The sequence below is a fragment of the Lichenostomus cassidix genome, chromosome Z (assembly GCF_008360975.1).
Source record: "Lichenostomus cassidix isolate B80296 chromosome Z, HeHo_3.0, whole genome shotgun sequence".
Taxonomy (NCBI): domain Eukaryota; kingdom Metazoa; phylum Chordata; class Aves; order Passeriformes; family Meliphagidae; genus Lichenostomus; species Lichenostomus cassidix.
In genome coordinates, this window is record NC_139511.1 from 57,691,948 (window position 1) to 57,712,979 (window position 21,032).

At 37.6% G+C, this 21,032-nt stretch overlaps 1 protein-coding gene across 3 annotated transcripts in view; it reads left to right on the forward strand.

Annotated features, from left to right (window-relative positions):
- The window catches only part of IL6ST (interleukin 6 cytokine family signal transducer), a 32,028-nt gene that overhangs the window by 4,137 nt on the left and 6,859 nt on the right, over positions 1–21,032 (forward strand). Inside the window, exons 2-16 of one of the 3 annotated variants that reach the window (XM_085043231.1) lie at positions 862–905; positions 3,001–3,081; positions 3,594–3,905; positions 5,730–5,862; positions 7,140–7,300; positions 7,634–7,785; positions 9,610–9,769; positions 12,120–12,205; positions 13,062–13,281; positions 15,558–15,734; positions 16,441–16,539; positions 17,091–17,237; positions 18,151–18,291; positions 19,501–19,597; positions 20,887–20,968. In XM_085043231.1, the coding sequence (XP_084899357.1) occupies positions 3,015–3,081; positions 3,594–3,905; positions 5,730–5,862; positions 7,140–7,300; positions 7,634–7,785; positions 9,610–9,769; positions 12,120–12,205; positions 13,062–13,281; positions 15,558–15,734; positions 16,441–16,539; positions 17,091–17,237; positions 18,151–18,291; positions 19,501–19,597; positions 20,887–20,968 (2,034 nt within the window). In that variant the 5' untranslated portion in view covers positions 862–905; positions 3,001–3,014. Of the gene's footprint in view, positions 1–304; positions 906–3,000; positions 3,082–3,593; positions 3,906–5,729; positions 5,863–7,139; positions 7,301–7,633; positions 7,786–9,609; positions 9,770–12,119; positions 12,206–13,061; positions 13,282–15,557; positions 15,735–16,440; positions 16,540–17,090; positions 17,238–18,150; positions 18,292–19,500; positions 19,598–20,886; positions 20,969–21,032 lie in introns of those variants that run through there. The other 2 variants (XM_085043229.1, XM_085043228.1) reach the window with 2 other exon arrangements.

A 21,032-nucleotide genomic window follows, 5' to 3' on the forward strand; every position in this document is an offset into this window, starting at 1 on the left:
GGTGGGTGGGCTTTCCCGTTAGCTCTCCTTTGCAGGTGATGGAGCATAGCCTCAGTTCTCTTGCCAAGTAGGAGCTGAATGCAGTAGAATCAAGTAGTATGATCTGTGGTGGGCTTCACTGTTCACTCAAAGCATTTGCTAATATTTCCAAAGTTCAAAGTAGTAGAGATTTGGGCTTCAGCCTGTTATGTGTGAATGAATCTTCTCGGAACAACTGAAATGTTTTTTTTAAGTCTGGAAGACAGCTGAATATAGAAATGGCATTTATTTGAAAATACAGTAATTTAATTAATTCCCAGTGAAAAAAAATCATACTTTATGACAAAATATGTGATAATTATGTATTATTGTTTACTTCTCTTAAGTTGGTTATTGCTTTTTATTTATTTATTCTTTCAGTTGCTTTACACTGGGTTTTTTTTTTTTTACTAACCTGAGCTGTTCTTAATAACTGTTGGTATGAAAATCAGTGCGTAGTTTCATGGAAACACTGACTTTAATAAATAATGTCCTAAAAGAAAACCAGTGTCATTGTAATGTAATAGTTAGTTTAGGTGATAGTGCCATTATTCTAAGGCGACATGAATCATGATGACAAATGAGAGAGAAATGCTATATTGAACAACATTTTAAAAACTTTGCTTTTTACCTTTTTACATCTGTGTTTCATTCTTATCCCTTCAGTGTGAAAGGTGCTTCTGCTGTTGTTTTGTAGTTTTTGGCAATTAGCAGTGAAGCGGAGGTCCTGCTTCTTTCCACCTAGCTTGTAGTTGCCCTCAGGCTTCTGGTGAATTTCAGATCTTCTGCAACTCAAATCGTTCTAATTAAATGGTTTTTAATTAATCTTGCTTGAAAGAACAGATCCTAAGGTCTATCTGTAGTAGAGCCCAACAAGCAGTATTCTGGTAAGTGTTAATGTAAGTCGACATTAACTAGATCCCTATATACTGGTTTTATTTAGTGATACAAACTCAAGGAGAATACTCGTCAGAGTTTGGTTGTATTCACCATGCAAATTATTAACATTTGTGAAACTAGTCGGGATTTTAAAATGCAAAAATTCATGTGTGGGTAGAAATATTTTTCAGATATTGGACACTTTATCTAAAACAAGCAAAAATCAATTTGTGTACTTATTTTACTGTACCCTTGTAATAAATATCCAAATACACATTGCATTTAGAGCAGTATAATGGCTCTTGTGTCCAGCCCATTGAAGGTACTTTAGTAGAAAATAGAAAAAGTTAACAGCTTTTTTGATTCTCAATGCCATGTAGCTACAGTCTGATTATAAATGACTTGTTACTTAGTCAAAAAACAAACCAACAAACTTCCAGTGACAAGCAGAAGTGCTGGTTAATGTATTTGTCAAGTATTTGAATCATCAGTGTTTCTATTACAAAGTTTCTAAGTAGGAAATTCTGGTGGTCTTTTAGTAATGAACTCACAAGTATAGCTAAAAACAAAGATACTGCTGGGTGATTCTGATGGCTTTTAATTTAGTTCTAACTGAAAGACCTCTTCTAGATTGCTGAACCCTGCAGAGACTCTTCTATAAATGTTTGAGATCTGCTTTCGTTTAGTTTTTGTTCTTGTGAATTAGAGATTTTCTTTACATTACACTGTTGATCTTGATTTGAAAAGAAGAAAATGACATAGTTGTGTTGACGTGTGAGGAATGAGGTTCTGGCTTGGTAGTAATCCATGCTTAAATGTGTTGTCTAGTTTTGCTTATATATGTGAAATGCCTAGTGTCATTCTGTCACTATTATAAATTATATACAGTCAAAGCAAAGATGTGTTTACTGTCATAAATTGCAGTTTGTTTTTCTTCTGGTAGTAGTAAATGTAGCTTATAAATTTTCCTGTGTAGAGAATACTATGGAATTCTTTAAAATTTTGTGAGTTTCCTTTTATGGGGTAAAGCTCAGAATACTTGTTTCCAAAGAAGTTCTGTCAGGTTAGTGAAAAATAAGACTTCAGAAATACTGTTGCTGTAGGCTGTCTCATCTCAAATATTAGTAAACCAAAAGAGCCTATGTTTAGTTTCTAAGTGTAAGAATAGTATGAAGTCTGCTTTTAGAAATCAGCTTGTGAATTAAATGCCTTATTTCACTAAGCCAATCTACTTGTTCCTGTAAAGGTGTGTAAATGTAGCTAAAAATAATATTGTTCATATGCTTAGTAGAGAATGGTCACTTGCTTTTAGTAGTTTAGAGCTTCTTTAAAACTGCAAGTTGAGAAAACCAGAACAGGCTTTGTGGCTTCAAAACAATGGGGGTGGAAGCTGTGTGAATGCTTCAGTTTATCTAAACTTTTCTAGAAATGTTGGAACTTGAGAGCGACTGAGCTCTGTTGCAATAGAGAAATAAGATGTTATAAAATGCATTCCACCTTTCAGGGAATTGCAAGGTCCCTTGTAAGGTTTTGAAGACTTAATTAATGCCTTTTTTTGTAGTAGACAACAGTTCTTGATGTGGAAGCGTTGTGCTTTGCAATTTCTGTATGTATTTTAAGTCACTCTTGTGAATGAGACACATGGTTTTGTGCTGGGATGTTCTGAACCTCGTCCAAAGCTTTCATATCAGTGCCCTTGAAAATTAGGTATGATAACCATAATCAGATTAATAGGGTTGTGTTTTAACACCTGAACCACAGTGTTATTCTCTGTATTCTGACTGACCCTCCCACGGAATTACCAGTGAAGTTTGTTTTCATTACAATGTGAAAACCTAAAGCTGATACATTTCTTGAATTTGTGATTAAAGCAGCTTTAAACAGACTCAGTTTTCTTAAGTAGGCATTCGATATTGTTTTAGGAGTGAGGAAAATGGAAACAATATGCGTGTTCTAGTGTGAGAAGATACAAACTCTTCCAGGAAAATAAATGTGTATATGTAAGAAATTATCTTAGAGCAAATACAACTCTGAATTTTACATTGATATAAAGTAAAGAGCAATAGTTTAAATTTAAAAATATGTATCTTTCTCTTGTTACAGAAATTCTGTGCAGCATGTTTTCTAGGTGGAATTGGGTGGCCTGTGGCTTCTATCTGGTGTTGAATATTTGTTCTCCTGATGGTAAGAGTTCTCAAATACAAGAGGATGTAGAACTTGTTAAATTGGATTTTTGAAGCTTCCTTTTTCATCTAGATACTTGTTGGAGGGGTGAGAAAGCAAGGTGTGTTAGGATAGACGCAGCTAGCCTTCTAACACCCCAATTTTTCTAACTTTCTTAACAGAAAATACTTTTTTCTCAAAAGAGTAACCTCAAGTATAGTAACTTCTTCCTTCAAAAGATACAAATTTACAACCCTTGACTCCTCTCTCTCTCTAAGTGCCTCTGTTTATTAATTGAGCTTTCCTAGCTTGGTAAAATGCTTTTGCAAAGCCTAAAGAATGCTGTGCTGGTTTTTCCCCTTAAATCTTCTTGCTCTACTAATGTATTTCAGTTTTGTAATTGTCAAAAAGCTACTTAACTTGCTGCTTAGGCATGTGCAGTGTTTTTCACCTTGCAGTAGTGATGTATCAGCAATATTGATTAGAGAATGCTCTATAGCTTTTAATAATTGTGAAATTCTTTTTCTTTTTAGCTTCAGGAGGACTTGTGCAGTCATGTGGTCACATCATCCCGGAATCTCCTGTACTGCCCCTTGGTTCCAATTTCACAGCATTATGCATTCTGAATGAGAGTTGTCTTGACTTTGGCAATATCTACGCCAGTCAGATTATCTGGAAAATTAAAAATAGAGTGGTACCTAAAGAACAGTACCGTGAGATAAACAGAACAGTTTCCAGTGTCACATTTAATGACACTTCTTCACTAGATAGTCCTCTGACATGCAACATTTTAGCAGATGGACAGATTGAACAGAACATTTATGGAATTACAGTTACAGTAGGCTGTGAGTAACATTTTTTTTTACATTTTATTCTGGTCTTAAAAAAATTGCTTCTGAGAAATGGTAAAATGCAAACTATAAGAAGTGTGCATATCTTGAGGTGCTTATTTTCATTCCCTCAGTTCCTGGATAATTGAGTAAAAATATTGTCAAATTACATGCCACCAAAGCTGCTAAATATGGATGGAATAAAGTTTTCTAAAAAATAGAAAATACTCTGGAGTATTTCAGTATTGAAATAGGAAAAAAAATGGAACAACAAAAATGTTGAAGAGGCAGATTTAAATTACAGAATAAAGATATGGATTTAACTGAAATAGATACTAGGAAATAAACTTTTCCTTGCTGTTTGCTTCTGTGTCAGAGTTGAAGGAAATACTTCATGTGTTCTGGTTTCATACTAACATTTTGAAAATAATATTTTCTTCATTAAGGGACTGAGAAATATTTAGTCCATCCCTATCACTAAAGCTAACCTGAATTGCCTTAAGGATGGAACATATTATTTGGATTGCTTTACCTCTGTAACTAAGAAAATGCTTTTAACTACTTATAAACTTGCTTTGTTCTAAGATGATAGCATTTGGGATGGTTCAGAGCAAGTGCTCTTTTAGAGAAGACTGTATTGAGAAAGTCACATGAATAAGTTAATATGCTACTTCTTAATTACTTGGTGTCCTGCTAACAGGACAAGTGTTCAAGTGTCCTAAATATCGCATGATATGGCTCATGAATTATATTATCTCCTGGTGATGGCAAAAGGTACTGCAGTTGCTGGATGGTCTGCATGCAAAAGGCCAGCTTGAGTTCACAGTTTAAAATTATGTGCTTCTAACATGACTTACAGAATTCTTTCACAGGAAAGTAATATTTTCTGTTTCAGCTTCTGAGGAGTACATATTTTACCACAAAAGATAAAATTAAAGAATATTTTAAAAAGGTAAAATATGTGGAAAGCTGAGGAATCAAGAATTATTCTAAGATTATAAACTGAATGACAGTACAGACATTCTGCATTTGTAATTCACATTATAAGTCTTAAGATGCATTTGTGTTTAAGTCTACTTTATTTTGATACTGTCAATTAAAGAAAAACTAAGTAATGCAACTAGCAACAGGTTTGAGAAGAACAGAATTATTCAGGAAGACAACAATAAGGTTCATAAGGTGGTTCTGTTGAAACTAGCACTGCCACTCTGCTTGAAAGAAAATAAGGTTCTCTGAGTACATTATACTCTTGTAAATAGTGATAACATAGGAGGTAGAAGCAAACTCTTTGTATGCTATAATTTGAGTTTAAGAGGGAAAGAAAATAGTTTTGCTGCATTCTGAAGAAGTTCCTTACACACTACAGTGCATTGATGAAAATCCCTTATCTTTCTTCTTGTGTCTGCAGCTCAAGTTTTTCCCATACCTCAGCTGCAGGAGAACAGACCTATCAAATTGCCTTTAGAGCTCAGGTTACTGGCAGAGTCACCATTTGCCAATTCTGTAGCGGTTATTAATTTATTTTTCTTCAGTGTGAATTAAAATATGTTTAGATGAGAGATGGTGAATATGAGGTTTTCTGCCTCAGAATGAGAAATTTTTGTTGTTCCTTACTAGCCGCTGCTTATTCCTTATACGGCCTACTGTTTGTCAAAGCAGCTATTTAAGCTTCTTTACTTTGATTGCAGGGTGGTGTCCCGCACTTTTTGCCATATCCTTTAGAAAAAATTGGATTAAATACTTCTGATGTTCACAAAAGTCACTCTAGTGGGACACTTAAAATTCTTGCTGGATTGCAATGTGCGTGTAGATTAATTATCACTAACTCCTTCTGTACAGTGGCCCCAGAGAAGCCCAAGAACTTAAGTTGCATTGTGCATCAGGTGTCAAAACTCACATACCACATGACTTGTACCTGGGACCCTGGAAGGCATACATTCCTGGATACTAAATTCAGGTTGAGATACAGCTGGTAAGTAGCGTTCTATAGAATATCTAAATAATTCTGAAGAATATTTTTATGCTAAATCAACATTCCTTGAAATTCCTGATACTTTGGAAGAGTTCTTAATGTAAGTTCAGTTCTCTGAAGCATTGCTGTCTGTCTGATTTGAGGGGAAAGAGTTAAAGAAGTTGGCATTCAAATGAATTCTGTCAGACTTGAAATTTTGTTGCTGAACTTGTTTTGGAGTAACAGTAATCTCATATTTTTCTGTTCTTCAAATACAGATTAGTGTGTATTCTTCAAATACAATGGTTAGTGTGACTTGAGGTTGATACATCTAATAATAGGGGACTGTACCCAAATTTTTACACTTTTCTGGGTTCACAGTTCTATCCCATTCTAAACAAGTAGAAGACATCCCTGCTCATTGCAGGAGGATCAGACTAGGTGACTTTTAAAGATCAATTTCAGTCCAAACCATTCTATGATTCTAAATAGAGAAACCAACATAAAATGACTGAATTTGCAGAGGTATTATCTACTGTGCATTTCATAGGACCTGTGGACAATCACTATTCTGAATTAATCCTAACATGAGAGCTTCAGCAAAGTATTTCTCCTGTGAAAGCAAATTAAGTTACTTTCTAGACTCTTTAGATGGCTTCTTGTAGTTTAAAATGGAGTAAACAGGATTACTGGATTTTGCTCTGGAAACAGGAATGCCTCCAGCTTTCCATCTACCCCATTCTGCTGAAGTGTTTTGGTAACAGGCGTAGTAGAAAGCATGCACAGATAGAAAATGTTAATTCTTTTCAAATTTCCTCATGCCCCTAGAACTATCTGACGTTAGTGTAGCAGAAGATGGTGAACTGAAATTATGTACTGCACGTCTAACACTGTTCTCTTGAAAGGTATGCAGGTAGCACTGACTACATTTTCTAATGCATTTTCGTTACTGGCTATGTTGCTTTTGATTAATTGTATCAGTTCTTGATGTTCTTTTCTTTTTTAAGCCAAGTCAAGTTTTTATACAAATTTATTTACAGTTCTCTAGCTTGTGCTTTTGAAGGTATGTGACTGGAAGTCAAGAGATTCTGGGTGGGTTTTTTTTCAGTTCTAATGCAATCACGCATTTGTGGCTGGACAAGTCATTCCCACTTTTTCTTTCTGTCCTTCTGCTTACAAAGTTAAGGCAGAGGGGAAACATACAGGATAAACTGATTGATCACTCTGACCTACCTTAAAATATTCTCCAGAGGAAGCCACACTCACTGCTTTGCATCTTGTTTTTTTCTTTAATTTAGGCCAGAAGATATCTTTCCTGACTGTATACCAAAAAATGTAAACAATTCTTGTACAATTCATGATGTTCACTTCTTTGTTAACACGGAGATCTGGGTGGAAGCTGCAAATGCACTTGGGAAAGCTGAATCTGATCCTCTTGTTCTTGATCCTGTTGACATTGGTAACTATATGCCCCTTAAAGCTTTAATAGAATATTACTGCTGTTTCTGTACATATGGCTGAATTGGTATGTTAATGTTTATTCACTATAAAAATTAACACTGCATAAGTGTTGTCGACTAGAACTTGAACTGTGCTGGGCAGAGGTAGGAATGGTGAGAGATTTTATCACAATTCAGTTAGCAGCTTTGTGTTGAGTCATCTGCTTTAGAAAATGGTGTGAAGTAGCAGCCATTTCAGGTCCTGAAAGGCTTTAACAGTAGCGCTGCAACATAGTGTGCCAGCTTCTAAAGGCATGGTAAAATACAGCTGACTTTAACTTCTTCTCTTCTAGTTAAACCACTGGCTCCACAGAATCTATCAGTCACCCCAGCAATACTGCCTACTGTTCTGCAGCTTGCCTGGGAGAATTGGATTTCACACACTGTGATAAGACTGAAATTCAATATTCGCTATAGGGTCGTTGGTGACACAAACTGGATGGAGGTAATACCACTAATGTCCCTTGCCACGATTCTGCTGTAACCCATTTGTCAAACTACAGTTCCCTCTCTTGCAGTTCAGAGCATTCACTTTTATTTTCTTATGTCTTACCTGGTTACCCAAGGTACTTTATCTGGCCTGTTCATGAAGGCTGTGATCCTGGTAGTTTTAGGCACTGTCTGAGTACAGTGACCTTTTCATATAAGGCTCAGAGGTGACATTATCAGTCTGCAACTACCTGAAAGAAGGTTGTAGCGAGGTCAGGGTCACTCTGTTCTCCCAAGCAACAGGTGTTAGGATGAGAGGAAATGGACTCGAGCTGTGCCAGGGAGGATGTGAGGAAATATTTCTTCATGGAAAAAATTGTCAAGGATTGGCCCAGGGAAATTGTAGAGTTACCATGCCTGGAAGTGTTTAGAAAAGGTCTAGATGTGGCACTCAGGGACATGGTTCAGTAGTGGATTTAGCAGTGGTAGGTGTATGATTGCATGCTCAGTGGTCTCTTCCAGCCTAAATGATTGTGTAATTCTGTGCAATCTGGCTGCTCTGTGTACATGCCTTAAGTGTGATGCAGTCAAGGAACAGGAAGAGTAAGGAGTAAGCCTTACCTGTAATGTACTATGATATGTTCCTGTCGTCCAAGGCTATGGGGTTGTTTTTCTTCTACATCAGTTGTGGATATATTTTTAATAGCTCCTCTATTTTCTTTACTTTAAGCCTTCTCTCAGAGCAGCAGTACTCCAGCAGAGGCCCAAAAGTCTTCTGAATTGTCTGAGTTCTTGGAAGGAAGACTTCGCCTGATTTTACCAAAATATTATGTTTGAGGCAGGTAGCATAACACAGTTCCTTGCGACTAATGTGGCGTTAGATGCAGAAACTATTTATACAGGTTAGCTGTATTGATATTTCAGAAAGCACTGGCCTGCCAGATCTAGTCTGCTACTCCAGGATCTGTGGATATGTTGTCCTGATAGGACAATAGGACAAGTTCTTCTGCCTTGTCTTCTAACATATGCACACGACCATTGAAGTAGTAACTTTTAAATCAGCTGAACTTGCTTAGCTGTGGTAAAATTGGACTATTTTGATAGTTCTTTGCCCTCAGGATTAACTTCTTAAATGTCCTGCATTAGTGTTTAATATGCAGTTATTCCCTTTGCAGGGGTGCTCACGGTAAAGAGCCCTTAGTTGCAAGTGGAATAATGTGGAGTCAGTGCATGTGACTATTTGTGTCTATTTTCTACTCCATGCCTGCTTCCCTCCACACTAAGAATACTTTTCTGGCATTGGGTTCCTCACCTAAGATAAATAAAAGAGCTTATGAAAGTAATTTATTAGCAAAATTGTAAACTACTTTACACTACTTTCAATTTCACTAAAGCAGCACTGTGCTTGATCAGTGGAAGCAATGATCCTGTACTTTTACCTTCTAGTAAGCAGTAATTTTGCAATCAGCAGTCAAGCAGGCAACCTAGCAAAGTTCTGAATTGTGAGGCAGATTATTACAGATCAGTAAGTAGCAGAATTATATGGGAAAGAAGGGGAGAGATGTGACCTAATTAAAAAAAAAAAGATTGTCCTGAGGTAGCTGCCTAACTGTTCTAGTGTATGTATGTTCTTATACCTGGTAAAGACACACAACTCTGAATGAACCTTTACCAAACAATGTTTGAGAACTGAAGTTTTTGGAAATGAGAGGGAAGGAAAACTTGTTTGTATTAGGTGTGTATGTGGTGGGGAGCCTTCTTGGATGATGGCTGAAGTAGCACAGAACTCAGCTTTACATTATTTTGATCAGTGCCCTTAAAATCTTTGTCACATTTGCAGGTTCCTTCTGAAGATACAGCTTCTGAGAGAACTTCATTCAGTATTCAAGGGCTCAGACCCTACACAGAGTATGCCTTTTCCATTCGTTGCATGAAGGAAGATGGAGTGGGCTACTGGAGTGACTGGAGTGAAGAAAAGACTGGGATAACCACTGAAGATAGTAAGTAACATATAAAAATGTCACTAACTTCTAAAGTGTATGAATGCTCAGTAATTTGGCAATGGCCTGCTGAAATGGTGTATACTTGCTTGAGCTGCTTGCTTGTATAAGCAACAAAGCTCTCCTGAGTTACTTTCAGCACTGCCTTGGCCCCATGCTTGCCAAGGAGCATGGAAATAGCTTCCTGTTAAGCTAGTCTAGAGGTGCTCCCTGAAAACAGCTGGAACGGGCAGCAGGGAAAAAGAGCCTTCTTCACAGAAAACTCTGTTCTCAAAGTCTTCTGGAAGAGATGTAGGCTTTATGCTTGTCTTTTTATTCTGAAGATTTTTCTCTGTAACAGAAGTTGTTCTGCCTGTTGGAAAATGTTTTCTTGGTAGACCAACTGCCTCAGTTGATGAACAACTTGGTGTTTAGGAGGCCAGTAAAAGTCATAGGTGAGCAATCATCAACAATTATGAAACAGAAGATTTTAGTCATATAATATGCATAGACTTCTTCACAGACTTAGTTACACAATGATACAAAATAATGAATGTATGATAAGTGTAGCCTCTTATGCACTGAAGTATTTAAAGAAGACCTTCTGGTTTGCTTTTAACTTTTACCAAGGTATTCATATTCATTTCTTTTCCACTTTGGTAGTCTGCAAGGTTGGCTTCCTTTTTGGCTTATGCAGATGCTACCCCATAGGGAGCCAGTGTTGTGTACTTAATACTCAGTAGGAAATCTATTCTTATATCCAATTGCTACAAATATTTTGTGATAGCTGTTGTGTCAAGCTGATTGGTATTTTTGTTTTTTCAATGTGTTTTAGCTTTTCCTGCTTGCACCTTCGTGGTCTTCTTTCTGTAATATCCTGTGTGTTCCATAGTACTTTCCAAGGCATGTCTTTCCTGAGCAGACTGTTCACTGCAGTGTTTCAATGCACATCAAGTTAAACCAGTACAGACTGCATTGTTAAAACAGATCAGAAAGCCTTCATTTTTTAATCCTGATTGAGTTAATTTGTCATCTTAGATAAGAAATAAGAAAGAGATTGTTACAGTTTTTTTGTTTAAACAAAGTGGAATTTGTATGCCTAATGGCATTGCTTCAGTTCTGTGCAAAATTTACTTTCTCTGGTGGAGATATTGCAAAATATGTCAATATTCTAGTCTTTGCTTTTCAGCTCCTGTTGGTAGTGTGGCTTCATTTTCTGTGTTTTCTATCTCATGCTGAGCAATGACAATTTCAGGACTGCCTGCCTATTTAGGTTGCATTGCTGTTCTGCTGTGGTGACTAGCTTTGCAAAAATACTGCTAATATTGATTAAGTACCCATGTCTTACTTTAACCTCAGAACAATGGTGTTACAGTATCAAGTGAACATCAGGCAGGTCGTGTTAGATTCATAATCTTTATTGGGTGAGATGTACAATTGCTTCTCTTTCATGCGATTCAAATTCGGGTACTCAAATGAGTAAAAGAGCGCCCTTTGCCTCAATTCCTAGTTCTCCTTATCTCACAATGTAAACCATGAAAGACAAGATGCACACTGTATACTTGGTACTGAGGGGTGTTTGAGGTTAAAAACCAAAACCTCGTAATGACTAATACACTAAACTCTATGAAAGAACTCTGAGAAAAAACAGCCTTGCAAGATTAAAGATATAATTCATTTTGAGATCAACTTTGTCTTGGGGCTAAGACCCTCACAAAAGATTGGCCACTTTTTATTGCTTTGTGCAGTGTATTATTGGTTGGTTCATTTTATTTGAAATATTCTAAGGATGGTTCATTTCAGTTGGAAATTAAATTTGTTGTGGAAATCCTACTTTTTCACAGTACAGATGCCAAAATGTACTGTAGTATTGTACAAAAGTACTGCAGTTCTGTTATCCGTTTAGAATCAATTACTGCCAGGAGAAAGTTGTCTGCTTGTTAACTCTTGTGCACTTTGCTTTTTTTAGGTGAGTTGATATCAAGGGATGGGAACAGTGTTGTAGATAGACTGTAGCAAGGTTTGCAGGTGTGCAGAGCTGTGCTTCTGGGTGCAGGCTGCACGCTCTAGGTGTGATCATGCCTTGCTCAGCATTCTCATCTTCAGTCTAATCTTGCAGATGCCCACCACTGTGACTCATGCTTCTTTTGGTACTGTACACTTAAAGCAGAACTAGTATCTTGCTCATCCCTTTGGGAAACTTTTCCACTTAATATGCCAAGCATTATTTTCATTGAGAAAGTAAAGAAATGCTTTTTAATGTTTTCTGGGTTTTTTTTAAAGCAAGCAAGCATATAATGATAATTGACAGATTAATTCAAACAGATTAAACAAAAATGTTTCTACTGTTAAGCATTGTTTCTTCCATCAGAACCATCTAAAGGACCACCCATATGGAGGATCATTGATGCATCTCACTCACCAGCTTCCTGCTGGACTGTGCATCTGTTGTGGAAGGTAAAGCAAATTGCAAAAATCGAGCATTCTTTTAAAAACATGAGTTTTTAAGCAGAAAAATCTACCCAACAACCTTGAGAGATGACTGGGATAGTATAGTTTATTTTTTATATTAGAAGTGACTTTAATATTCTTATTATAATAATTAGTTACAAAATATTAAATGTACAGATGCAGAGGCCATCATTTAATTGATGTGCATCTGTGACCTAAAATACACAGAATATACTTTCAGATTCCTGGTTTGTTGTCCTTCTGTGGATTTAGAGCTGCCACTTGAACAAAGCATAGCTTTGTGTCATGCCTTCTGGTGTAACCTAAAACTTGGCAACACTGCACAGTGATAACCCAGCTGCAAAATCCATTAAGCCTTGAGATACTGCAGAAGCCAAAGTTGTTAAAAACAGCACTGCATATTCGTGTGCAGTAAGGCTGCTGTGTCCAATTGGATGATGTAATGTAACTATGGTCACTCCCCATCCCCTGCTTACTTTTGATCCACAAACTGTGTCATATTTGTGAAATTAACACAGCTAAAGATGTGAGATTCCCTTTATGGCGCTGTGTTGTAGAGTCACATAAAACAGGTTTTATCAACACATGTTTGGCAATCCTTACAGAATAGCTTTTTTAAAAATCACTAGGTGTTATCAAAGAAAAAGAGTATTTAAACCAGAAATAAGCTTTGGAAGTTACTGCTTTATAGAAATGAGCACAGGTTATTTATGCTTTTCTTAAATATAGAGGTATTTGATCTATGTAACTTGTCATGTTCTCATACTGTTTAATTCAAAGACAGTAAGGGTTACGTCGCATTTGTTCACTATCAGCTTAATCAAAGATGTTTTTCTGACAGGCACTGAAGCGGTTTGAAGCCAATGGAGTAATCTTGCAGTATGAAGTTACTGTCAGAGATAAATCATCTCTTTCCAGTCCGCTGAAGAAATACAATGTTACTAGCACCAACTATACGTTACAGCTGCCCAATGGAACCTATGAAGTGACTGTGATTGCCCGTAACAGTGCTGGGGCATCTCCTCCATCAGTTTTACTTATCCCAGCAAGTAATTCAAAAGGTTAGTGTCCTAGTAGTGTCTCCGTCAAATAAATCTGCATGGCCTTTTTTGTAAGAAATCTCCAGTACTGTAAAATAATACCTTCTACATGGGCACATAATTAAAGTATTACTGAATGTATCTACAGGCTAATGACTTTATAACTATACTACCATTTGAGTGCCAGGGAACATGTGGATTTGTGTATTCAGTTATTTGAACCTATGTGTGTTGTTTTGCTGGTTTTTGATTCTTAGAACTTCTGTGTATTATATTTCCTGCTGTTTCTTTTCTTAGCATAGTAGGCATTTATGTGTCTTTATTAAAATTAAAATCAAAAGGTTGGTTTATATATATGTATATACCATTTTGCCATTGTTACTGCTTTAATTCCCTGATCGCCCTCCCACCCCTTTCTTTGTCCCAGTCTTGCTCTCCCATATTTTCAGTATCTTACCTGGTTGGTTTTTTATCTGCTTCCACTATTTCCTTGCTGGTTTTGTTCGTTTATTATGTTCTTTTCATTATGCAGTAGTAGTAAGTACAGGCTGGTTTATCCTTACTTTTAGCCTTTTCTTAGACAAGCCAAACACTACCAGGACGGGAAGCAAAAAAATAAGTATATGGACAGATGCAGGTAAATACCAGGGAAGAGCCACTGGTTCTAAAACTAGATGAATTAGTCAAGAGTACGATTCAAACAAGGCAGCATTGCAGCCTGCAGGAAATACTTAGCAAGGTATACTTATATAGTACATAAGTATACAATGTATGTACATAAGTACATAAGTATACAAAGTATACATGTATTACAGAATAAGCTGAGTTGGGACACAAAATATCTTAAGTCCAACTGCAGGCCCTGCACAGGTCACCCGAAGAGTCACACCATGAGCCTGAGAGCATTGTCCAAATGCTTCTTGAGCTCTGTCGGGCTATGTGCTGTGACCACTGCCCTGGGGAGCTGTTCCAGTGTCCAGCCACTCTCTGGGTGAAGAACCTGTTCCTAATATCCAACCTAAACCTCCCCTGACACAACTCCAGGGCATTCCCTCGGGTTCTGTCACTGGTCACACAGAGAAGAGATCAGTGCCTGCCCCTCTTCCTTCACTGCCAAGGAAGTTGCAGACTGCAGTGAGGTCTCCCTTCAGTTGCTTCTTCTGCAAGCTGAACAGACCAAGTGAACCTCAGCTGCTCCTCATATGGCTTCCTCTCAAGGCCCTTCAACATCTTCCTGGCCCTCCTTTGGACTCTCTCTAGTAGTTTAATGTCTTTTCTTATATTGTGGCACCCAAACTGCCCCCAGCACTGGAGGTGAGGCTGCCCCAGTGCAGAGCAGAGCAGGACAATCCCCTCCCTTGCCTGGCTGGCCATGCTGTGCCTGATGCCCCCAGGACAGGGTTGGCCCACCTGGCTGCCAGGGCACTGCTGACTCATGGCCAACTTGCCATCGACCAGGACCCCCAGGGCCCTTTCCATGGCACTGCTCTCCAGCCATTCATTCCCATCTCTCTGTGCATCCAGGGTTGTCCTATCCCAGGTGCAGAATCTGTCACTAGCCCTTGTTGAATTTCATGTGGTTGGTGATTGCCCAGCTCTCTAATCTGTCAGGGTCTCTCTGCAGGGCCTTCCTCCCTTTGAGGGAGTCAGCAGCTCCTCCCAGATTTGTATCATCTGGGAACTTGCTTAGTGTCCCTTCCAGTCCTGAGTCCAAGTCATTTATGAAGATGCCAAAGAGCACAGGGCTGAGGATGGATCCCTGGGGAACCCCACGTGTGACAGGTTCCCAGTCTGATGTCCCCCCAGTCACTGTGATCCTTTGTGCCTGACCCTTGAGCCAGTTGCTCACACATCACAGGATGTTTTTCCAGTTGTGAGCTGGACATTATATATACTATCTGTTCATATATATTCACACTATACATAAAGTATAAGTGCTTAGTAAGGTACTTGAATGTGACTGTGTGATACTCTTGTAAATTCCTCTTCTAAGTCTGATTTCTGTTTGAAATAGACCCATTTTTTTGGAAGAAATAAACATTGTGCCTACAAGAATAGAGAAGCTGAGCCTAACTTCCAGTTTTAAATAGCCTAGTGCTTTTGGGTCCCTGATACGAAGACTCAGGTGTAAACCTCCGAATTTCAGGGAGTGGCATTTACATTTATGTAGGTTCTGTCAAATTGCTGCCATTACAGTAACCCAAAAATGTCAACATTTGCCAGAGCAGCTCCTATGATGAATATCTAGTGGAAGGAGCTGTCAATATTGATCACATTTCTCTTTTCTTTAATTACAGCTCCAGTGAAGAATCTTAGCACATTACCTAAACATGACAAGTTGTGGGTAGGGTGGACTGCTCCCAACAGTTATGTTCTTAAATATGTGATCGAATGGTGCCTGATGTCCAGCAGCTCAGACTGCATCCTGGAATGGCAAATTGCACCAGGAGATGCTCAAGGAATAGACTTAAAAGGTATTAAGCTCATAAATCTACATATAGTTTGTAGGACACTCTAAAATCCTGCTTAGTATTCTGAAGACGATGAACATCCTTCTGGTGATTAGAATTTTATGGTAGGACAGGGGTTTAATGCTGAGGGTTTCAATTAGTTTATTGTAAGTGCATGGAAGTATTTGTATATCTTTGTCAAATCTACAACTCTATCTGATCTTGCATTTTTGAAATTTAGATTATGTAACAAGGGGCTTATCTGCATTTTGGTTTTAGTCACATCATTCTTGGAAACCATTAAAACAGTGAAGAGGCTGAGTTCTTTAAAAGACAGATTCTTTGATCACTCAGTTCAAACCGTGAAACTTGATCAGCTTTACTGTTCTTCTGAGATTATGATCAGTGCCTGAAATCAATAATTTTGGGAGTTAATGCTACAGACAAATAAAGGTTTTTATTTACAATAAATTAGAAGAAAAACTCCTGACTTCTCTGAAGTCTTTTCATTAAATTTTACATTTGAATGTAAACCTATATTGTTCCTTTAGTTAATATTTCAGAGCAGTGTATCAATGAGCTCTAGAAAATACTCAACTGCATTAGATACGAGTACACGTAGTTAAGCAGCCAAACTCAGAAGCCTGAGTTTACTTATCTGAAGTAAATGAGAAGGATGGGGAGCAATTTGACTGTCTGTGAAATAACACTTCTTAAATTCTTGTATTAGGTATAAAGCCATTCAAGTGTTACATGATAACTGTGTACCCTTTGTATGCTGATGGTCAGGGAAGTGGACAGTCTGTGAAAGCTTATCTTAAGCAAGATCGTAAGTACAAAATCATCACCTTGAAGCACATATGCTGACTTTTATGACAAAAAATAATGAGACCTTTGCTTTAATTGGGACTGTGTAATGAAAAATGGTTCAATACTTGAGGGTCAGGTGACATCACTAATCTTTTCCTGCTGTTAACATCCATTTTCCTTGTTTACAGTATTTGGGAGCTAAACAGATATCCGTAGTTGGCTCTTCGTTTTTTCCAACCTTTATCAGATAATTTGACATTAATTTGTTATTTTATAGGTATAGTAATATTTATATGCTGATTTATTTTAAATTTCAAGCATAAAATCAAGACTAACTTCAGTTGAAGGTTTCCTGCAACATGCTGATTTTTCTTTTCCTGTTTTCCTGAATATTTCTTTTTTCAAATGCCTTTGTATTTTTTATGTTGTCTGAAAACAGTGCTTTCCAGATGAATTAGTCAAACTATTCCATTAAAGTTTTTATGCTGTAACAGTTCAGTGTTTGTTAACATGCTGCTTCTGTGGGTGCAAGGGTGCCAAGCAGAAACTAATCTTCATCTCCTGTTACAGGTCCTTCAAAAGGACCAATCGTTCAGACAAAAAAAGTAGGAAAAGCTGAAGCTGTTTTGACATGGAACCATCTCACAGTTGATGAACAAAATGGATTTATCCGAAATTACACCATAGTTTACAAAACTATTGATGGAAATGAAACAGGTACCAGAAAACAGAGAAGTGTTTCATCTGTCTCCTTCCTAATATTCATTCTTGAAAAAGTATACAGGATCAGTTAGAGCTGACAACCTGTTCTGAGAACATACAGCTGATGTTTGAGCCATAAGGCTCCTCCATATAGAACAGAATTCACTTTTCTGAATTCTAGTGAAGAATCCAGAACATGTCTGTGTGTGGCAGGGTACTGAGTTTAACTTCTGAAAGCTGATTTGTGAGTATTGTGATCCCATATTTCTATCTGAATACAGAATTATATGGTGGTATATCAAGACGATGGCAGACCATTCAAGATACAAAAGGAGTTGACTGCATTTAATGATAAAACCTTTAAAAAAGGAAGTGGGGAGGGGTTTTTTTAATCCACCTGGAGCTATAGATCAATATAGTATTGATGTAAATCATCTTGTGTGAAGTGCATCTTATTTTTCAGTAGTGTGTATGACCTGCAGGTGTACAACAGGGAACTAGCACTATCAAAACTTCCATTTTTAGATTTGCTTAAATTTGAGGAGCCAGGTACTTACGCATACCCTATATTTTACTATTTCTTTCCATATTCTTTTTCTAGTCAATATTAGCAATTCCTATTTAGTACTATGTATTTGGCCTAGACACCTTTGAGCCTCACTGTACTAGTAGTTTAGTTTGTAGGTGCATTCTGGGGAGAAAAAGTTCACAGGAAACTAAATATAGAAAGAGACTAAATTAAAACACGTAGAAATAAATGAATCTCAGCATTTCTTGTACAAGTTTGTAGTCTTTTTATTTTCCACCTGCTACACATTCTATTAAAACTACATTGCACATCTGAAATCTTGATGTCTTAATGCTACTGTTTTTGTGGAGGTCCAAGAAATTGTACAGAAAACAAATATAAATTTCTTCTTCTCTTTAGTTGTGACAGTGGATCCTTCCAAGACGGAGTATACCCTTTCCCCCCTAACCAGTGACACACTGTATACTGTGAGGATGATGGCATCCACAGACAATGGAAGCAGAAGTGGTCCTGATTTCACATTTACTACACAAAAATTTGGTAAGGCAGGGTGGCACAATTGGTAGAAGTAGGAATTAATGTTGCAGCGATACAGCAGGGCTCTGTGCTAGATGTTTTAGGAGGGGAGCATGATTTTATTTTAAAGTTTCAGTTATAGTCAACTTACAATGTGCATGATACTGAGGTGGCTTGTCTAGTGCTCATTCACAAAATGATAGTTTAGGCAGGATTTTTCTGATTATATAGAGAACAAGATAGCCTCTGCAAGTCTCATGAATTGCAGTTTTTATGTTATTAAACATGCTGTTTTGGATATGTTTTGATACTGACATTGTTTTGCCCTGACTTTTCATGAACCATTAGGATTTGCTTAGTGCCCTTGTCTCTTTTGGTGTCCAGTGGCACCTACCCCTAGTCAGAGTCTTTAATTCTGATAAGGTGTCCTAAAGAGGCTGTAGAGAGGTGTGCCTGGATCTTGATCTGCTGACGTAGATACCAGCCAGCATATGCTATTCTCACAGCCCTTTGACATTCTTTTTCATACCACTGTGAAGTTTTGCTACAGCTCCTTACAGAGACTCATTTTGAATCGTTAAATTTACTGTATGTTTAGCTTTAGGGTTCTCCTTATGCATAAGGGTAGGAGCAACATTACTAACTGAATGTAATTGTGAAAGATACTTGCTTAAATTTAGCAGAGGCTTTTTTTCCTGTAGAGTGTTGCTCTTCCCTAAGCATTCTTTAAGGTTTACTTAAGAATGTAAATAACATTGGAAGGAATATTTAACAATGAAACAAACTTTAGTGTTTGCAGGCAGAGGATATTTTCATGTACAGAATAAACTGATGGATGAGTAGTGACTTTGTTTACTTTACTTATTTGTCCATGACTGTGTTATAACAACCAACAGCCACTGAAACACCTGGGCAGCAGATGAATTGACAAAGATGTTACTGTTATACCTGCCCAAACTGAAAAATTATTTGCTCTGTCAGTATTACAGCTTCTAGATCAGCCCATGGTTTTTATTGATGCAAGGCACCAGGTTGTCAGGACAGAGCTTTTCATGTTTTCACTGGGAAGCTCTTTTCATATGGTGAAAAGGTTCCTCTGAATGTGAAGCTTTGAGACTGAACATTGAGGTGTTTTAGTTTCAGGTTCTCCCTGACCCTTTGGAAATAACATTCTGCTGCTGAGTTCTTTAAATGCCAAGGTGAGCTATAACTGCTTCTTTTCACCTTCTCCAGGAAAAGGAGAAATTGAAGCCATAGTTGTGCCTGTGTGTCTAGCATTCCTGTTGATTGTACTGCTCGGGGTTCTGTTTTGCTTCAACAAACGTGACTTGTAAGTACAAATTAACTCTCTCTTATATTTCTGAGCATAACAGAAATGGCAGTAACCAAACAAGTTTAAATATTCTGCAGTTATATCAGAAAAAAGTTAAAACATGCATATATTGATTGGTGTTTAAAACTTCTGTGTTTTCTTTGAGAAGTCAGGGCCTCTTCTGATACTAATTTCTTACTGTTAATTACACACATACTAAATGTTCCATGATTCAATCCTGCAAGAAAATTTGTGCTATTCTTGCTAGACATGGTTAGGATTAGGTTTGTTAAGTTTTGATCAGGATATGCTGTCTGTGTTTTCTTAGTCATCCTCTGAGTGGAATGATGGTCCCTAGTTTGTGAAGCACAGGAAGTCTCTTCCGTATTTCGGCTATTTAATTAGAGCATTAACAAACATTAAGCTTTATAACCAAAAACTAGGCAGACCTCTGATCTCTAGTAACTCTGTGCCTGTTTACTGTCTGTCGGGAAGCGACCTGCCTCCACCTGCTCCCCCACCCCAGTGCTTTTGTCTGTGGCTTTGACCAAGATGTCATTGCTGCACTCTCCCCCTGGCACAGCGTAGCACCTCTCCTTTGTCACCTGTCAGCTACCCTTTCTTTCTAATTAAAGACAGCATTTTATGCCCTTTTCTTTTTGACATTCCTGCTGCTCCTAAAATTAGTTCTTTATGGACATCAGTTGGAAAGCCCAACTTGCATTTTTCTTCAGAGTTCTTCTACAGGGGATCTGTTGTTGAAGCCTGTTTGCAAAGAGCAAGACAGGTGCATCAGTTTCAAAGCTGGTTTGGTTGGAGGTGATGTATCCACTGAAGCTTCTGCTTATAAGTAATAGTATATTCTTAAGAGTTATAAAGCAAGCTTTTCTTCCAAATACTTTATTTTTAACTGTGAAGTTAGCTTAGATTCTGACCTTTGGTATTCATAGTTATCTTACAAAGAAGCAGGATTGTATTTTCACACTGGCGTGTATCATAAACTGTAGCTAACTAATAGCTGTGTAGATTCTAGAGTGCTATAGATTTGAAATCCCTCACTGTTACAGTTTGTTGTTTTGCCTTACATGGATAGCTGCATCCAATGTGTGGAGGAGTTAAGTGCGCTGCTGTGTTTTGCTAAGTAGTACTGCCTCATACAAAGGTGAAAAGTAGCCCAGGAAGTGTTCTTATTAGGAAGGCCAAATTGCCATAAGGGAATAGTCTCCTGAATTCTGCTGCAGTTGATATGAACGTGGGAATTTGGGGTGTGCATCTTCTAACTTTATTCTGTTTTTAATCCTTCACAGAATTAAAAAACATATCTGGCCTATCGTACCTGATCCGTCCAAGAGTAACATTGCTCAGTGGTCTCCTCAGGTTCCAGCTAAGGTAATACCTTTCTGCATTCTGTATCTTCCCAGTCCACAAGGTTTCAGATAAACTAACCAATGAG